The sequence below is a fragment of the Hypomesus transpacificus genome, chromosome 21 (assembly GCF_021917145.1).
Source record: "Hypomesus transpacificus isolate Combined female chromosome 21, fHypTra1, whole genome shotgun sequence".
Taxonomy (NCBI): domain Eukaryota; kingdom Metazoa; phylum Chordata; class Actinopteri; order Osmeriformes; family Osmeridae; genus Hypomesus; species Hypomesus transpacificus.
Genome location: NC_061080.1, coordinates 3836314 through 3855120, shown reverse-complemented (window position 1 = coordinate 3855120; position 18807 = coordinate 3836314). Strand labels below are relative to the sequence as shown.

The 18807-nt window shown below is 43.4% G+C and overlaps 1 protein-coding gene across 1 annotated transcript; it reads right to left on the bottom strand.

The window, feature by feature from the left end:
• Positions 1-4181: 4181 nt before the first annotated feature.
• Positions 4182-10111, bottom strand: LOC124483620 (E3 SUMO-protein ligase CBX4-like). The gene is made up of 5 exons (XM_047044139.1): positions 9823-10111; positions 9606-9649; positions 8954-9019; positions 7978-8041; positions 4182-6992 (listed from the first exon to the last, which is right to left on the bottom strand). The coding sequence occupies exons 1-5, from the start codon at positions 9889-9891 to the stop codon at positions 5580-5582; spliced, it is 1656 nt and encodes a 551-aa protein (XP_046900095.1). The 5' UTR covers positions 9892-10111; the 3' UTR covers positions 4182-5579.
• Between the last annotated feature and the right edge of the window lie 8696 nt (positions 10112-18807).

Here is an 18807-nt window from a genome sequence, read left to right as displayed (position 1 = left end):
AAAATTATTTCGATGTGATTCATGTTATTAATTGTAATTATTTAGGTCTCAGACTTTTCAAATCACGTGGTACACCAGTCCAAGTTGATTTAAGGGTATTTGGGCCCAATTAGAAATATACTGATCTCGCATGCATGTAGTCTATTGTAGAAGATTTATGAACAAGGACTTTTTTTTAACGACTACCTGGAACAAACCATGGGACTTCCATCCAATGCATTCATTGTCATAATTTAACGTGAGAATTGCTAGCACATCATGCAAATAGTTGCAATAATTGCAATAATGTCAATTATATATTGATGATAAGCGAGGCGATGCGACAGAGACTAAAACAAAGGATTGCCAATACGCCAATAAATGCATTTAGCCTAATGTTTTATAGCCTAATAGGCCATCAGGCCAAATTACTGTCAAATTACCGTATAACGGAGGCTTGCAGAAAAACAACATGCAAAACTGTTTTTTGATGCTTAGCTTCTCATTTGTTATTCTTGCGTAAGTCTATAGATTTAGGTTTAACATAGTGTATATTCACCAGACAAACTCATAGCATGTGTGCATCACTGAACAGAAGGAAGGGTTGAAGGTGTGCTTAAAGCTGATGAGAGCTATTGGTTTCGCGCAACTGCAGTGCTGCAGTGGTGCGGTATGGGCGCACGGTCGACCTGTTAAAAGATTATTGGTTAGCTGGTATCTGGGCAACAGCCAGTAGCCTACCCAGTGCTCACAAGCGAAACTAACATTCAGCAAAGGATGAGACGTCATTGACGGGTGTAAAACAAGAACGCGTATTTCTTTATAAAGCAAATGGGCGAGTGAGCGCGTGTAGCATGTTCCTTAGTTATTAAATTGAGGCTACTACATCGATAGCCTACGCTGTTTGATATCGATTTTACCCCGCTCACCAATGTCAGCATTTGAAACCAATGGGGTACCCTATTGTATCTTTGGAATTTCAGTTAGCTTAATTACCGTCTGTATACCAATCAACTTCGTAGCTCCTCGGGTTGATGAATCGTTGAGGAATTAAGGTGCAGGTGGAAGGATATATTGACTGCTGAGGAAAGATCATCTGATTTTCTAACAAACTTGAGATCAGTAATGTTAGGCTACTTCGGTTCAGAGTCGGGGGATATAAGAGAAAGGCAAAATTGTAGAACAATCAAGGAAGCCTGCTCATCAATGGGCCAAATGCGCAAGGGAGAAGCCCTTCTTGGGTAGCCTAATTGATGGTCTTACGTCATTAGTTCACATGTCAATAGCTTTTCAAACAGCCAAAGTCTGACACTTTTGAAACTGTGAAATTATGCAGATAGGGTGACTATGCAATTTTTAAAATTTTATTATAAGTTTGTCTTTTTTGCCTATTGTGATATGATAATCAGCCCCCCAAAAAACTCCCACAAAACTGTGTCTGCCTTAACACAGTTGTCCAAACACGTCGTAAATCTGTCTTTGACAGGCGAAACATTCTTTCAACGTGGACATACAGGCCGTTAAGGATGCTTCGAGACATTAACACTATATTAGGTTTAACAGAAGGCTGCAGCGGTTTTCGCTGCGTGAAATGGATTTGTGCATGGAACCACGATAGAAAAGGAACCGGATAGTCTGAAGGAGACAGCCATTTTCTCTCGTCCTTGCGTAGGCTATAAACGTCAGGCTATCGAAAGCACTTTTATTCGCGGGCTCTATGCTGGAAATGGTCGTGCGAGGTTAGAGCGGTGGGAATGTGGTGTGGTCCAACGCAGTTTTACAATCCGTAGATGGGGGCAACTTTTGCTATTCAATGCCAATATGCATTTTCGTCAGCCCGTCTTTTCAGTGAAGGATATATAACAATATATAAGGAGCATAGCCTATCTATTTATGTTATGACAACTAACTTTTTGTCTTAAATAAAGCTGTCAAAATGTCAAATATTGATGTTTCTTTTTTACAATTGTCAGCATTTTATCCTAATCGAAACAAACCTTTATTATGACAGCCTGCACACCTAGATATACAGCCTTAGATCTAGCGAAAGCAAGAAATGAAAAGAGAATTGTACTATTTGAATTATCTTGCTTTCTCTCTCTCTCTCTCTCTCTCTCTCTCTCTCTCTCTCTCTCTCTCTCTCTCTCTCTCTCTCTCTCTCTCTCTCTCACACACTCTCTCTCTCTCTCTCTCTCTCTCTCTCTCTCTCTCTCTCTCTCTCTCTCTCTCTCTCTCTCTCTCTCTCTCAGAAAACAGATAAAGAAGTAGAGAGCTCTCTCTGTGTTTGTAGGCTACTGATAATGTTAATGAGTCCCTTCCAAAAATTGGATCGCGTTCGGATGCTCCCCTTTTCAACTCCAGTCCAAACATACACAGATCAAATCATGCAACAGCAGGACCTGTAGGTGAGGTTTTTTCCATGATAGCCTATACTGAAGGTTTGACTGAATGGAAACCTGCCACGACACTGATGATCTGCAATGCCTAGTCCGAATTAAAATCGAATGGGTGTAGGCTATTATTTCTTTGTTAAACAAAATATTCAGTGCAAAGATTCATCAGTGGCCCGTAGCTAAACGTCGTCTTGTTATTTCAGTTGTCAAGGATCGTTCTTAGCTTCACATAGTTTTTACATGATCTTAGCGGCAGGCGTAATTGTTCTCAGTCTTCTTAGAACTAAGATGAACAATGTTGCTGAATCCGTGATAAATGTCCTTACTTGTGATGTTCTCTCAAATCTAAAAACAGTTTTAATGCCTAACATATCTTGTTTGATTCAAGAATTTGTTTAACCAATACTTTATTTAGCCTGTATCTGCAAAACAATTTATGGTGACCATGAAAGGCCTACAGACCCCCAGGATAATGCCATTAAATGATCAGTGTAGTTGTCATAATCGGATACCCTATTAAGTTTTAATGGTGTATTTCGTAGGCTGGTTTAGGTTTTCAAAACAATGCCTTAAATTGAGCTAAAGGCACTGACACACATGTTCAACAACAAATGTACATGCGATAACAAAGAGAAAGCCGTCTATTCCACCAAGCATGCACGTGCAAATGAGGGCGGGGTTCCAGAGTTCCAGGTCAGTGAACCTAAACCAGCATGTTTACAAATGCTGTCATAATTCTTTTACACCTGTTGCTTTGACAAACATGTTTATGAGCAGCTGCACAGGTCATGTATGCCACTGCGAAAACAGTCTGTGAATCATTGACCAATCATTATCCCTACGCCATAGACCAGTGGGATTTCCATGCATTTTTCATCACTTCAAACTAATTTCTTACGACCAAAAGTTTCCAAATCTATCAAGGCAGGTATGCCTACACTGTAGACATTAGCATACAATATGGTGTTGACATAAGCAGCTAGCCTCCAAATAGGTTTAATGCCTTAGGCCTGCATAATATTCTGTTACAAATTCTTTTCCTAGAATTGTATGTAAGCCCCCCCCCCCCCCCATTAAAAACAAACAAACCATCAAACCAGTTCCACTGCTTTCTAAACCTCAAAATCAAATGTAAAAAAATGTCCTGATACAGCCTACATGTTTTCCATGACCTTGCTAACCCAAATCATTAATCTATAGAGGTGTAATGGTACGTCGTCTATAGTCACTGTCACCAAATGGTGAAAATAGGCACTAGGTTTAAGAGATACGGTCAGCTGGTGAAGGTCAACTTTTGAATGGTTCACTCCGACAGCTGGTGACAAGAAAACCCCTGATAAGTAAGACCCAGTCTATTGATCAGCATATTGATCATTGGTCAGAATGTCAAATTGAGCACGTTGTTGATTTCAAGCATGGACACAACCAAATCAATGAAGAGCAAATATTGAGCAGATCTACATTCTGCTTTTACCGGCCACAGTGTATATATCCATAAATAGACTTAACCATGAAATGTTGACGGCTAGCATGTCACATGCCTGTCTCGGTTTATTGCGAGAAATCACATTCAAACTAGTTGGAGGTGCCTCTCACATAGGTCTACATTGAACAAGGCAAAACATTACGTGCAGTTGTCTGCTCTGAAATGTTCTGGTCTTCTGAACTTCCACTTAATTATAGTGAGAAAGCGAGATTAGTTGTGCTGCTTTACTGTTGCAACCCCCTTGTATGAGAATGTTGTGTATGGCCTAGTGTTGAAATATCAGTTCAGCAAAGCAAATACGAACGTTGGAAGACAAGTGCGAGTCTAATTTGCGATCCATTTTTATTATTGCAAAACACATCATCGATGACCTTTCCGAATGTCTGCCTTTTCTGTTCTCAAGCAGTTACAAAGCATTTCTCAAAAACCAAGAGCGGGGGATCCACAGATTTCTAACAAACAGGCTACACCAAAGAACGGGTGTGCGTTCCTTATGCAAACATGATACAATGCACTTGCAGGACTAGGCAACAATTTCGAACAATAAAGTTGTCTTGAAACAGTCAGGTAAGATTTCAGTGTTCAAGTCTGTTTCAAATACAGCATAGCCTTTATGACTTAACGCCCAACTTCCAAAAATGAAAAATAGAACATGTGAACGATAACATGAATGATCCCTTGAATTTACTACCTGAATGTTAATAACTATCTTGTTTAAAGTATACAGTTGATTTAATGATCCTTTGTTTACATTCTGATAGAGACTGATCTATTGAACTACCACTTTCAACAACAGGGTCTTCAGGGACATATCTGATTGTTAGTAGGCTCACATGTATTATATTACACATTCAACTACCCCTTGGGAAATTAGCATCTCACAAGCAACCCACATTGTTTACAAAAACAGTGGAAAACAATCAAATTAATTGGATAAATTACTAAATAGCTTTGTTTTATAGTCTAACCCAAGGAACATAAGTTCACTGTCAGTCTGAACTTAACAGGAGGTCTGAGACATTTGATAAGCGAGTCAAAGTAATCATCATAGTGGATATACACATCTGGTTAGTTTCTCAGGAGCCTTTCCTTCCTTGCACCTGTTGACAGTGCAAAGTACACATCGACTCCAAGGTCCACAAATGTCACTAGTCTTCACTGCAGTCTGACTGGGAGTCCTGTTTATTTGGCTCTCTAGATGGCATGAGGCGTACAAGCAACATGTCTCTTAGAATCAACCATTCACCATTTTCAACATACACGTCCACACTCACTCAAGTACACACACACACACACGCACACACACAGCAGGCATAACAAAAAAATCTATTTAGATTTCTTTTGTAGAACAAAAAATGCTGAATGTACATATTTAAACCTTTATGAGACAAAGACTGAAAAAAGCAAATTACAGTTGACAAAGTAAGTGCTTTTCACTGCACTCCTGATACCGTATGACAGCATCTAAATGAGCTATAAACAAAATCCAAAACAGCTTGAAAGAAAACAGATATGACAAAACCTTAGATGTACCAGAATATAAGAGAAGGGTAAAGAAACCCAGTACTTCAGAACTCCAACTGGAAGCAAATACACAAGGGCTCTCCCTTTGTACAATAAAAAAATCTGAAAATACTCATGTTTTAAGGTTAATTTGTACATATTATTGACAAGGTTGTTTTGGGTACCCTTCTGGGCCACTGTACAGGCCACTTTGTTCATTATGCTGTGACATACTCCTTAAAGGTCACTGTGAGACAGTTTGTGGTGATATCTGTGATGACTATATTCCCAAGGAAAGGCTTGAAGGATGGAAAGGGCTCCTCCTTCTGTTGTGCGGGCAAAGCCAATGGCTGCTCTGCCTTCTCCTCCCCAGGAGGGGAAAACTGTGTCTCTGTGGGGACCACTTTGGTCCTTACAAAGCTGAGGTCTATGGGCTCCTCTTGGTCCATTATGTCATATTCCTGGTGGCCATTTTGGCTCTGGTGGCCATTATGGTCCACATTGTTGCTTTGAGGAGGAGAAGACACAGTGGCACATGGGGAACTGATACTCCTTGAGCTGAAACACCTTTTAACAACGCTCCGGTCTTCATAACCCGCCTCTGGGACTGAAAGGGGACGTTTGAGAGCCTGAGTCCTCCTAGGCTCCGTCGTGGAGACGGCTCCCTTACTCAAAGGCAAAGAAGCCAGATTAGACTTCATAGTCAGGGGCAGGGACTGATCTTCTGAAATCCCCCCTAGACCTGTGACCCCATCCTGTTGCATCACAGTACAGTCCATTTTGGATAAGTTGTCCTTCTCAACAGGACACTGTCCATTAGGTCCAGAGTGAGATGGATTGGGTAATTTCTCCTTGTTGTCTTTTGCAAATCCGTTCGTGAGACCCAGTTTCCTCACAAGCCTCATTTTCTGCAGGTGGTTTTCCATAAGATGGTCCTGAGCTTCGGCTTCCTGCTGAGCCTGGTCTTCGTTTGTCTCTGTGTCCCCGTTTTTAATCCGAGCCGCCTGCGTTCCGTTCTCCATGTACTTGCTCATGACAATGACTATCCGCCCGTTTTTATTTTTGTTCTTGACAATCTTCAGCTTGCTGCTAACGCCGTTGGGTGTCGTCGCCGCCGGCGGCGGCGGAACATCCTCCGGGACGGGAACCGGGACAGCGACTTGGCTCGGCTCCGTCTCCTCCCTGCTGCAGTTGAGGTCTGCCGGAAGTTTCTTCAGCTCCATGGTTATATCCTTCACTTTGCTCAGGCAGCCTGAGTCCTTGTCTCGGACCCACTTCTGCTGTAGAGCAGGAGGCAGGTTCCAGGCCCGGTTGAGGACCTCTGGAACTTTGACCTCCCTGGGTTTGGGAGGGTACTGTCCGTCGTACATCTTGGGATCGGGCTGGTAGTGGTGATGCTTCTTGCTGTTGAGCTGGTAGTAGAACTTCTTCTTGCCGTTGGCCTGCTGCTCGGCTTCCCTCTCCTTGCAGAGGGGCTGGTACTGGTGGTGCTTCTTGCTGTTGAGCTGGTACTGCTGGCTCTGGGAGCGGAGCGTCTGGAAGGGCTCGGCCTTCTGCCGGTTGTCCTCCTCCTCCAAAGACGTCTCCTGGAGGTCTGAGAGGACACTGGATCTCCGGGCGAACGAAGGGAGCTGTGGAACAGTAACAAAGAAAATGTTGATTAAAAAACGTAACCGTTGACTATGAGAGACGTTTCACTGGCTCATTTGGTGTAGACTGTGTTTGTGCTTATTGATGGGTTTTGGCCTTGAAACCAGGGCTGCCAACCCAACTAAGGCCTGTTAGACAGAACGCTCACGTTTGGAAAAACAAATCCATTGCATTTGTGAGCGGCTTTCACACGTTTCCCGGAACACCCCGGCTCTTTCAGCCACCCTCACCGCCATACAGCTGAGACATCTGACAGTGTCTCCAGCGTGTGCCCGTGGCCTCAGTTCAATGGAATGTCACTGGCTGCTTTGTGCCCCCACGACTTGACTTTATCATGTGTGTAACCAACAACTCCCTCCTGAGGGGAACAAACACTGCTCTGAGGGGTTCCTCCTCCCTTTGGGTTTCTGATTGATGCCTCGATGCACTATTCATAGTTCCTCTGCCTCAGTTCTTCAGTGGTTGGAATGTGGTACACAATGACTTATGCAAGCTGGCCCCATAGATTCGGCTTGTAGGTCAATATTACGATTATTATCTGCGTTGTTTTTACAATCACGTTCTATAGTTATACTCTAAATCGTGGTCAAAACTAGAGTAACATTTGAATGTTATTTATTGAAAAATAAATATATTTGTGATTCGCTACAAGTGAAGACAAAGGAATGTGCATGCTATAAGGAGCTGTAGATTTGCATATACCCATGAGACCCAAACATTGAGAAACATCAGCTTTGAAAATTGACATCTCACCTAACAATATCATCATGAAATCATACATTTCATTAACCGCGTCCCGTTGGGATGATAGAAGACAAAGGTGTACTCAAACGAAAATATAAACATGAATTCAACACATGGGAATAGGATCGCTGTTGAGGACAGACATAATGGTATGCGCGAGGTCAATGAATGGGATGGGTCTTGTGTGATGTAGTTGTGTGTTTTTGCCTTGGCCGTGCTCACCTGCAGCAGGAGGTGCTTGGGTTTGGGCCCTCTTTTGCGATATCCCATCAATTGCTCTCTTTCCCTACAAAAGAGATCCAAGTAAACCAAAGAGTTGTTTACATTGGGACAGCACTGAAATTCCCCTTACAGTCATCTTCTTGTGATGCGTGTTCCTGGTGTGAGTCATCTTACTTTGGTATTCCCAGGTGAGACAAGAATGGGGCTGTTGCCATTACAGGCTGAATATTATCGCTGACTACAGCTTTAAGTGGCCTATGTTATACATGTCATTCTCAGAGGCAGTAACTTAATACCACAGGCAGCAGTGATGTCAAATGTGCTCCCCCTCTTGCACATCTAATTACAGTGACAACTCCGTATATTTTCATAGTCTGGTATTCAGCGGATTTGGCTCCCTTGAGAGACACGCAATTAGCTTCAATAAAATCTCCCCCGTTTAGAGATAATGGCGAAAACAGACACCAAGCCCCCTTCAACGTTCTCTCTATAATGTGTGACCTGCCCCTTAAAAAGATGGCGCACAAACACGGGTGGGGTGAGACGCAAATTCAATGGCAGACCTGCCAGAGTCTGCCAGGCACAGCACGTTCTTAAATGGTGTGTGGGTTCACGTAGTGTTTGAGGCGCTTACCCCTCCACGGGATATTTAGTAATTACCGGCTAACGGTAGCCTATGCAGTTACAGAAATGACAAGTTCAAAAGGCAAGCGTGCATCTTCAAGAGCATGTTTGGAGGTTGAGAGGAGGCTGGTAGCCATGGCATCGTTTTCGACGCACGTAAATTGATTTAGCTCAGATTTAAACTTGTGTCCGAGGACAAAAAAAGGCAAGTGTATATTGTTAACAAAAGAAAGATGCAGCAATTGTAGCCTGAAAGCACGGCAGCGGTTAACCGTATATTTTCAGTAGACCGTTTCCCTCCCCCCTCTCTTGACTGGGTCTGCCCAAAGTCAAGTGTGTCGGTCGAGCTCACCTGTTTTGGAAAGCGTCGAGAAGGCGCGGGTCTAGAATATTTTCCTCCGGTTCCCACGTGTTGTATCTACAAATCCAGGAGAGAGCGAGAGAGAGCGAGAGAGATGGAGAGAGAGCGAGAAAGAGATTTTATTAAACATCAGACGTGGCTGTCACGTGCGGGGTTTAGTAGTAGGCCTATATGTTGTGTTTGAGCTGTGCAGTGTAGCTAGGCAACTTCGAGATCAAGTCCATACTAAGTAGTCTTTAATTAAGTCCTTAATGACTTATGCGTAATAAGGTAAATAAGAGTTTACGCACGACAAAGGCAACAGCTCAGGCCTTCAAGATAGAAAGGAATAATTTTTTGAGTTTTACTATTAAAACTATATATATGTGCACGCTACACTTAAACGTGGTAAGAAAATGCGGCAGTAATTATCTCATACATAAGTGATGGCATTTTAAGCTACATCGATCGAAGCAAACATTCACCCCTAGCGCGCGCAAACACGCACGCGCACTCCTACAACGCACACATTGATGGCTACTCTACACACACTCTCATTATTCAGTTTTACTCTCTCTCTTTCATACACATACACTTATACACACACAGTTATACACACACACACAAACACGCTTGTGGTTTCACATTTTTAACGCTTACTTACTTTGGAGACCATCCTCGCCACTTGACAAGGTATTCAATCCGTCCCTGCGAATGAGAGAGCATATGTTGATTCCACGATTTGGGCATGATATACATTATAGATAATAAAGGTACAACATTAAAATCCAATAAATGCGCATAGTACAACGTAGAAACAAGGGACAATTGCCAGTAATGATGTGGACATTTGACGAAAACAATTTGAAGTGGGCTCAAACCTTTCTGCTCCGTTTCTTCTCGATGCTCTCCACCGCAAAGACGTGCTCTCCCGCGGCGGGTAGCTCCATTTTCGCTTTATAGCAAAAACGCTTCTTACTCAAAGGCTGTAGCGACAGTCACTCTACTGTTTTATATCGTTTTTCAGCCCTAGAATGACATATGCCAGAGTTCCCTCCACTCCGTCCTTCCCTCTCTTTCCCTCTTTACTGAGAATTCGTTGGCAGTAGGAGCGCGATACGGTTTGCACACGAGAAGGAGCTGCAGAAAACAGTTCATGCATTGATGTGACGTCAAAGAAGGAGGTGGTTTGGGGGCTGGGACAGTTTCGTGCCTCTGTCCACGGCTGTGTAGAGGCGAAATTGAACTGCAAGAGGGTGCTATGAAATATACAGTATATAATAGCCTACGTGGCTATACCGAATCATTAAGTGTAGTTGTGGGTTATTTTAGAACTAGGTCCAGGTTTAATGTTTGATCCATTCACTAACAGTTAGGTCATTTGTCCAACCTATATCAAATTTGACCATTGTTGTCGGTATTCTTTATTTGATCAATTAGATCGCACTAAATTTGCTTTGCAGGGAAATTATACGATCTGTAGCCCAATGCTTCATTTTATGCTGTAGTATGAGTCGCATTTTCTCTTCCATAAGTCGACATATGGTGTGATAATGAAATGGCATCTAATAGGATGACCAGAGTGAAGTATTACTTTGGACGCTATGGTTGACAACCAATCAGTCATGCACCTCCAATTTCATCTTAAAATTGAATGATCATCACTCGTCTGTTATTGGGAATCGTTCATTGAGATGTTAGCGCAAATGCATTTCAGTATGACTTTAAAGGGAATCATCTCCATAAACAACTATTTCATTCATGGTCGTTGCACTTCTAGCCCATACACCATTGTGTTCTCCTAATTTTCATGACCAATTCTACGTTCTCTGAAATGTTCTCTTGCAAAGGCATATATATAAATAGTTATGGTTAAGAGCTGCACAGGGCTTTTTGTGAATTTTCACATCTCATCAGCGGCCCGCGGTTGTGTGACGGATATGTAGGTCACGTCGTCAGTTGTTTTTAAAACCCGTTGGCATTTCTTCCAGCGCGTTTATATTCCGCCATCCAAATTCTGACGGCTACCAGACGTCCATGTTATCACTTGGCAAGAGATGCATACCTCTGGCTAATATAATATACCGCCCATATATATCTGTTGCCTGTGCGCATCGTACAGCACGATATCCAAAGCCGCTGATGTCTTATGTCAAAATATGGATAGGTTTGAAAACATGGAAAGGTTGGATATGCTTATAATTTTCGAACACACTTGCACTCAAGCAGATACACGGGTGCGCACTATAAGCACTCGCACTTGCACGCGCACACACACACACACACACACACACACACACACACACACACACACACACACACACACACACACACACACACACGAAAACACACGAAAACACACACACACACGGCCATACAAGGCTATGTAGCTTAAAATATTCAAATATATAGGACATTTTAATTCATTGAAGTCATAGGCAACTGCGTTTCCACATATCCCAAAATGTGTGTTTAATTCATTTAATCGCGTTACATAAAAAGGTAAATGCGTCGTTAGACGTTAAGCGTTTCTCAATAAAATTCAGCAGTCGAAGGGTTAAAGGAGCACAGTTCATGCGGGCGGCAATCCTCAGCCTATTGCAGACAAGCACGACTGCCTTTCCTTATAAGGCAATAAGCACAAAACGGCAGCGAAATGTCAAATGAACCCAGTTAACGACTCTACCCGAATCACACTCTTGTATTTGCGCTCAAAATCACTTCCATATGCACGCTGGCTATCAAAACACCAATTATTTTTGGAATGGTTCGAGGGAAAGATCTCGAAGGAGCAAACGTATGCTGCCATTTTCCTATCTTGGTGGAAAGCATTCAGTCGCAGAAGCTGTATCATTAATGCAATAGACCACCACTACCCCTTGCATGAAACGTTTAAAATTAAGAGGCATGGCCCTGATATCAAAGACAACAAGTCTTAACCATTTTGCTGGCAAGTAACAGGCTTAACGAAATGTTTACAACGTTCAATGACACCACAATGACACCTGACGCAGATGCCAACGCACAAATGAGTTTCCGATACTTTACCTTTTGAGTTCTATACATTATTGGCCTTCTGTGCATGCTTTTAAAGTGTCAATAAGACCAACTCTACGTTAACCTATGTTTTTGTCACTAGGGGAACATGAACACCATCCATTATTCACCGACAATTTTGACTTCACACTGTCTCCAACTTGCGCTAGGCACGTGTTCCAAGGTTTGAGGGAATGTGACACACGTGCATGCACATTAATAAGTTACCTTGTGAAAAAATCCATCCAAACTCTATAATAGATCATAGACCTAGTGTCGAAAGGAAATTGAAAGGCTTGTGTGTCACTAAAAACTATCCATTTAGGAGAGATGAGATTTCTAATTTTACAGATGACAATAATAATGGCGAGCCTAATCAATATTGCAATTGAGGGGAAACACATTCGATCTGAAAAACTACTCAGACACGGGGTCTGACGATTCCTATCAATGAAACAACGAATGACTTCTGAACACTATCAGCGAGGATAATTCAGAACTTTGACCGACACCTATGTAGGTCCTAAGACTTCTGTGAAGATCATAAAAAGTGTTTTTGGAAGTTAGATTACGTTATTGACATATTTGATGGGACTCAGTTCGTTTTATTTGGTTAGAAGCAAATACATGTTTCCTAAAGCTGTGTAAAGGGTTACATTGACTGTTCATTTTTATTGGATAATCTGTTGTGAATGAACCAAAACCCATCTTAAAAACCCAGGCAATGCTTGTCAATTCATAGACACTGTTGCCATGGTCATTCCGACAAACATCCAGGCTGTTTAAATTATTTGAGATGACTTGAACTCGATAGCCTTCAGTTTCCTTGTCAATTGACTACTCTCGAGCGCGTCGAGCTCAGTTGCAAAACTCTTCTTGGAACAGAAGGGATGAACACGTACCTTTAGCTGTAAAAGCCGACATGGTGAGCTCCTGCTGGAGTGAAATAAAAGTATAACATTTTAAAGTTCAAGTTGAACAGGAATAGATGTTGCACAGACTTTGTTCTTTGTCATGTTAAGGTTAGAAATCAAGGGATTCTTTATAGAAGAATCTTTCAAAACATTTTCAATGTAGAAATAGCATTTATAAAAGTTTATGCAAACTAATGTCATCCATTAAATTCATCCATACAAATACACGCTTTCCTTTGCTGTAAGGAATTACTTAAGAGATGTAAAACATTTACATGATTCCTTAGGTCATACATAGACTTTATGGTGCCTAAACCTGTGTACAAAATATATATACACTGTTGTACAAAAACTGTTACACTGTAATAGAATACCTGAAGCAATATAGCATTTTTCTCAAAAAGTCAACAACTTGTATACTGGGTATAGATACAAATTTACAATGGAAATGTTTGAAGATATGCTAAGGTCAATGACTTAGCATGGGCTTTTGAAAAATAATGGCCAGTCCATTATGTCTCCAGGGAAAGGGCTATGAGAGTGAGAGAAGGTGAATTATGCTAAGCAACAGGAAAGAGAAAAGACATGAATGGTCAGTGATGGCAATTACGCCCCCCCCCCCCTCAATACTGTTTGGGAGGTGGGGGGCACAGATGGGGAGGCAGGTGCACTTAGGCTCAAGGATTTTGAAGAAGGACCATTGCTGCCTGCACCATGCAGGTTAGTGTGGTGGGGATGTTGAGAATTAAGAGCAGGGAGAAGGAGCCAGTGGACCTAACAGTGCGTCAAGGTGACAACATTGAGCCTTTATGTAAGCAGGGACATCTGAGCAAGGTGACATTTGCACAGAAGGGAAGCAATGTCACTTGGCTTACGTCAGAAAGAGAAAAATGGAAAGATCAAATGACTGAAAAGATCAAATGACCCACAAGACAATCTTTCAAAAGCAAGGAGGAACCATTTCCATGATAATTAATGGAAAGCATGGAACACAAAAAATGAGGAACATGTCACAATATGCTCGACAGTAAAATAACAATGACTAATGGGTAACATGAATGCTATTCAAACAGGCACACCTAAATATACAGTCATACCGGGCATGTTGGGTGGGGAGAAGTAAATTATAGCCCATTAAACTAGTTAATTAGGTATAAGTAGGATTTGTAAAGGTAACTAGGCCCCAGGTCTAGGTCTGGAGAAATATGATGAGGAAGATTAGTTTCCCGAAGAAATAAAGAACAGCTTGTGCTTGAGAGTTGTTAGATAAATATTATCCTGAAAGAAACTAATATCAAACATGTCTCTTCAAATTGTCAGTGGTCTAACCAAGTCAAGGTATTCAGACGACGCAACACACAAGTCATCACCACACAAAACAATAAAGAGAAGCGAAACGTGTAAATCAAGTTGGGAGTATGAGAAACTATATATATATATATTTGAAACTATAAAAGAATACTAAAGGGAATGATCAGGCGTGACTCATGGTGGTTTCTCTCAAAGGAAGGCGGTTTCCTGTTTGATAACGTTAACCACCTTTTCAGCAGTCACGATGCTAGACCTTTATGTCGGTGCACGCACGTGAGAGAGAGAGAGAAAGAGAGAGGAGAGATAGTAGGGAAAGAGAGAGAGAGAGAGAGATAGAGAAAGAGAGAGGAGAGATAGTATGGAAAGAGAGAGAGAGCCCAAGATGCCCTGCTCTGCCATCACGATGACTCAACAGTCTCTCTGGGCGAAGGCTACGTAATTGGTTTGATGCGTGCGTGAGCGAGACGTCAAAGGCAGGTAACACTCATGGTTACTGAACAATGACTGTGGGGCCTGGTGACTCAGTGGAACATCAGGGTTTATTGTCTGATCCTCCTCCTCTCCCTCCACTTGGGCTGGCTCTGACGCACTCTCTCTCTCTTTCTCTGTTGTTTTTCGTTGCCTCGAAAGATCAGCCGAGTTGATCAATCTGAATATTGACTTCACCACCCACTTTATGACAATCATGCCCTTTGTGGCATTTGAATGGCACCAGATGCTTCCACTGACACAAGTACAAACACACGAAATGGGCCTCAGTGACAACCGTTTGTTATAAATAAAAAAAGACAATACATTCTCCCCTTCCCCCCCTCCACTCCCATTGGCCCGTCCACTATGTTTCACCCATTGACTCCTGGGAGATGTAGTTCCGGTTGGTTGGCAGGCGTGGGGGTTTTCCATAATGGCGCGACTCGGCAGTCTTTGTTTGGGAGGGCATCTCCGATGCCAATGTTAACCAGGCTAATCATCCCCCCCCCCCCCCCCCGGCAGAGAGGATGCTAGACGGCATGTGCAACGGCGGTGGGAGTCTGGACGAGGCCCAGAGAGAGGGGTGATGGAGAGGGCAGACTGGGGGTGGACAGGCTGGCCAGACTGGGGGTGGACAAGCTGGCCCGTGGGCTGGACATGGATGGTCCCAGGCAAGCAGCTGGAGCAGGTTAACGGTTAGATTAGACAGGTGAATACACCAGACAAGAGAGGGACAGTGTGGTTAGGCCAGGAGGGCAGAGATGGTGGGAGATATGAGGGGGATGGATTCTTTGGTTTGAGAGCTGGTAAATAAATAAAAAAAACGAGCTCAATCCATCTGGGCAAGAACGGCCTCAATGACGGACAAGCCATATAACCCCTTAAAGTGATTTATCCCCGTGTGGTATTTACCTCCAAATCTCTCAAGGTAGTCAAGTCAGTAAATTCCATAACCTGCCTTGCCAGCTGTCAACCTCGTAGCTCGAAACCCAGAAGCAGTTTCTCCCCGAGAAGTGAGCAGACGATACATATAAAATAGTGTATACCAGTAATACCCGGTTTGCGTGGCAGAATGGACTGTTTCTCTGTCGGAAGTGGCAGTTAAACAGCTGGAAGTCGGTGCTTTAGCGGAGCACTGATACTCCATCCTAGAGCCTCAGACTGATGAGCCCTTCACGGAGATCCTTGACGCCCTCCAGGCCCCGCTGTCTCCGGGTGGATGCATCTTCGTGACGGAGAGGCAGGGTGGGGGGTCTGACTGTGTGTGCCGTACATAATGTGCATGTACGTCAAACACATGTCAAGTGTTCGATGTGTGCTTATGAGCGTCTGATGTGTGTGAATCCGTTTGTGTGTGAAAGGCTTTTTTGGGAGTCTTTGTATTGGGGTGTTTTGTAAATGCATGTTGTTGTGTAGATATGTGTCCATTGGTGGGTTTGTACTGTACGTGTGTGTGTGTTGAAGTTTATATTATGTATATGCGTGTGTGCCAGGGGCGTAGCCAGAATGTATGTCCCATCTTAAAATGAGGATGCATTTTTATGTATATTTCAACAATTCCTGAATTTTTTATCGTAAGCGATCAAAAATCTGGGGGGGGGGGGGCGAAACATGTAAACGAGAGGGCCTTGCCCCCCCCCAGGCCTCCTCTTGGCTATGCTCATGTGTTCCTGTATGTATGTGTGTGTATTTATGTATGTGTGAGTGTGTGTGTTGGGATGGAAACGATGTATTTGCATGTGTGTGTGTGCATGTGTGTGTGTGAGTTGGGCTGTTTACGTGTGTGTGTGTGTGTGTGTGTGTGTAAATGTTAAAAAGGGCCTGTAGCCATCCCAACACAGCTCTGTGGGAGTTGATTAGGCCAGTATCATCACCTCAGCTAGGCTGTGCTGTGCAGAGGGCCTGGGCCAGCATGCCTGAGAAGGGTGATCAGCCAACACTCTGATTAGCTACCAGCTTAGCCACGCACTGCTTCCATTTTCCCAGGGAAATCTCACCCGAGATGCCAAGAGGAATGACCTGAGGCTGATTACAAAATGAAATGATATTACTTTATTGTGAACGGGGGGGGGGGGGGGGGGGGGGGAGCAAAATGGGGGAAGCTAGCCGTCTAGCTAGAAACAGCTGGAAACAATATTGAATATTCATTTGAGTCAATTACAAGCTGTCCCTCTTTGAAAATGATATATTATATCAAATTATTTATTAAATGTTTCAGATTCAATGTTTTAGATGTATTTAAGAGATATGACATTGTAATATCAAATTGTAATAAAAAAATGTTTAGCTTGGATCTTGATGAATCAAAAATATAATGAATTAAAAGACAAATAAATCAAAAGTTGAAGAACTATGGATGGCATCCTAGCTACCGAACACAATACACAATCTATTAGTTTTGTTCTACAAAGCCGTTAAAAAAAGATAAAAAAGGAGAGAAAATGATGGTGACGTGATGACATGTTTCATGTGTACCGTGTTGTTCTCTGGTGAATGTTGTGGTGGTGCTTTAGACTGGTGAGAGCGCAGAGCTGAGGAGGATGAATGGTGGTAAGGGGACTGTGTTTTCTGGCTCATTGCTCTGAAATGGCTCTGCAAGCGTCATTGTCACTAAGGCTGTGTTGGGGAGGCTCCCTCGCTCTTCTTCCTCTCTCTCTCTCTCTCTCTCTCTCTCTCTCTCTCTCTCTCTCTCTCTCTCTCTCTCTCTCTCTCTCTCTCTCTCTCTCTTCCTCTCTCTCTCTCTTCCTCTCTTCCTCTCTCTCAGCCCACTTTACCGAGCAGGGAGCCCCCACGTCACTGCTTCCCCGGGAGCTGGAGTGGGGGATGGGAAATAGGGAGAGGGAGAGGGAGAAAGAGAGAGAGAGAGAGAGAGAGAGAGAGAGAGGGAGGGGGGAGGGGGGGGGGTCGACAGACAGGCTGCCAGGCTTATGGGGAGGCAGCGGAATTCTGCAGGTTGCCACGGTGAGCCAGTCGATAGCATATTGAGCACTTGGCTGCCGCAGCCTGGTGGAGTGGGAGAGGAGAAGAAGAAGAAAAACACTTAGTCTGCCCTTCACTTGGTGTGTGAAGACAGCATGTGTGTGTGTGTGTGTGATAGAAAGTGTGTGTCTGTGTGTGTGACAGCGTCACGCGAACAAATCCACACTGTTACACAGAGCACACATAAGCAAACAGACATGAATGTGAGTGAGTTGGCAGAGATGTAAAAACACAAACATACAAGCATTCAGACAAACACACACACACACACACACCACACCACACCACACACACACCACACCACACACACACACACACCACAAAAACACACCACACACACACACACCACACCACACACACACACACACACCACACACACACACACCACACACACACACACACCACACCACACACACACCACACACACACACCACACACACACACCACACACCACACACACCACACCACACACACACACACACACACACACACCACACACACACACACACACACACACCACACACACACACCACACACACACACACACACACACACCACACACACACACCACACACCACACACACACACCCACGCACACACCACGCATACACACACACCACACACACACACCACACACACACACCCACACCACACACACACACACACACACACACACACACACACACACACACACACACACACACACACACACACACACCCACACACACACACACACACCACTCCAAATCCATTATTCTCCCCACTGCAGATAGGAACCAGACCACATCAGACGTGCTATATGTTGGATTAATGCAACGCTCAATGGAAACTTATAGGCACATATGATACGCCTCCTTTCCTGGAACTTCTGGTTCTCTTTAACTACGTGTGTGTGTGTGCCCATGGGTGTGTGTGCGTGCATGTGTATATGTGAGTGTGCATTTGTGAGCATAATATCTAGGTATGTGTGTATCTGTGTGATTTTATGAATGATAAGTACATGTGAGTGTGTGTGTGTGTGATAACATGTGGGTCTATATTCCTGCTTGTGTTTGTATTTGCGTGCGCATCTGTGTCGTTTAGTATGTGTCTCATAGAGAGAGAGGAGATATAGAGAGAGGGAGAGAGACAAAGTGTCCACATTTTTGGTGAGTG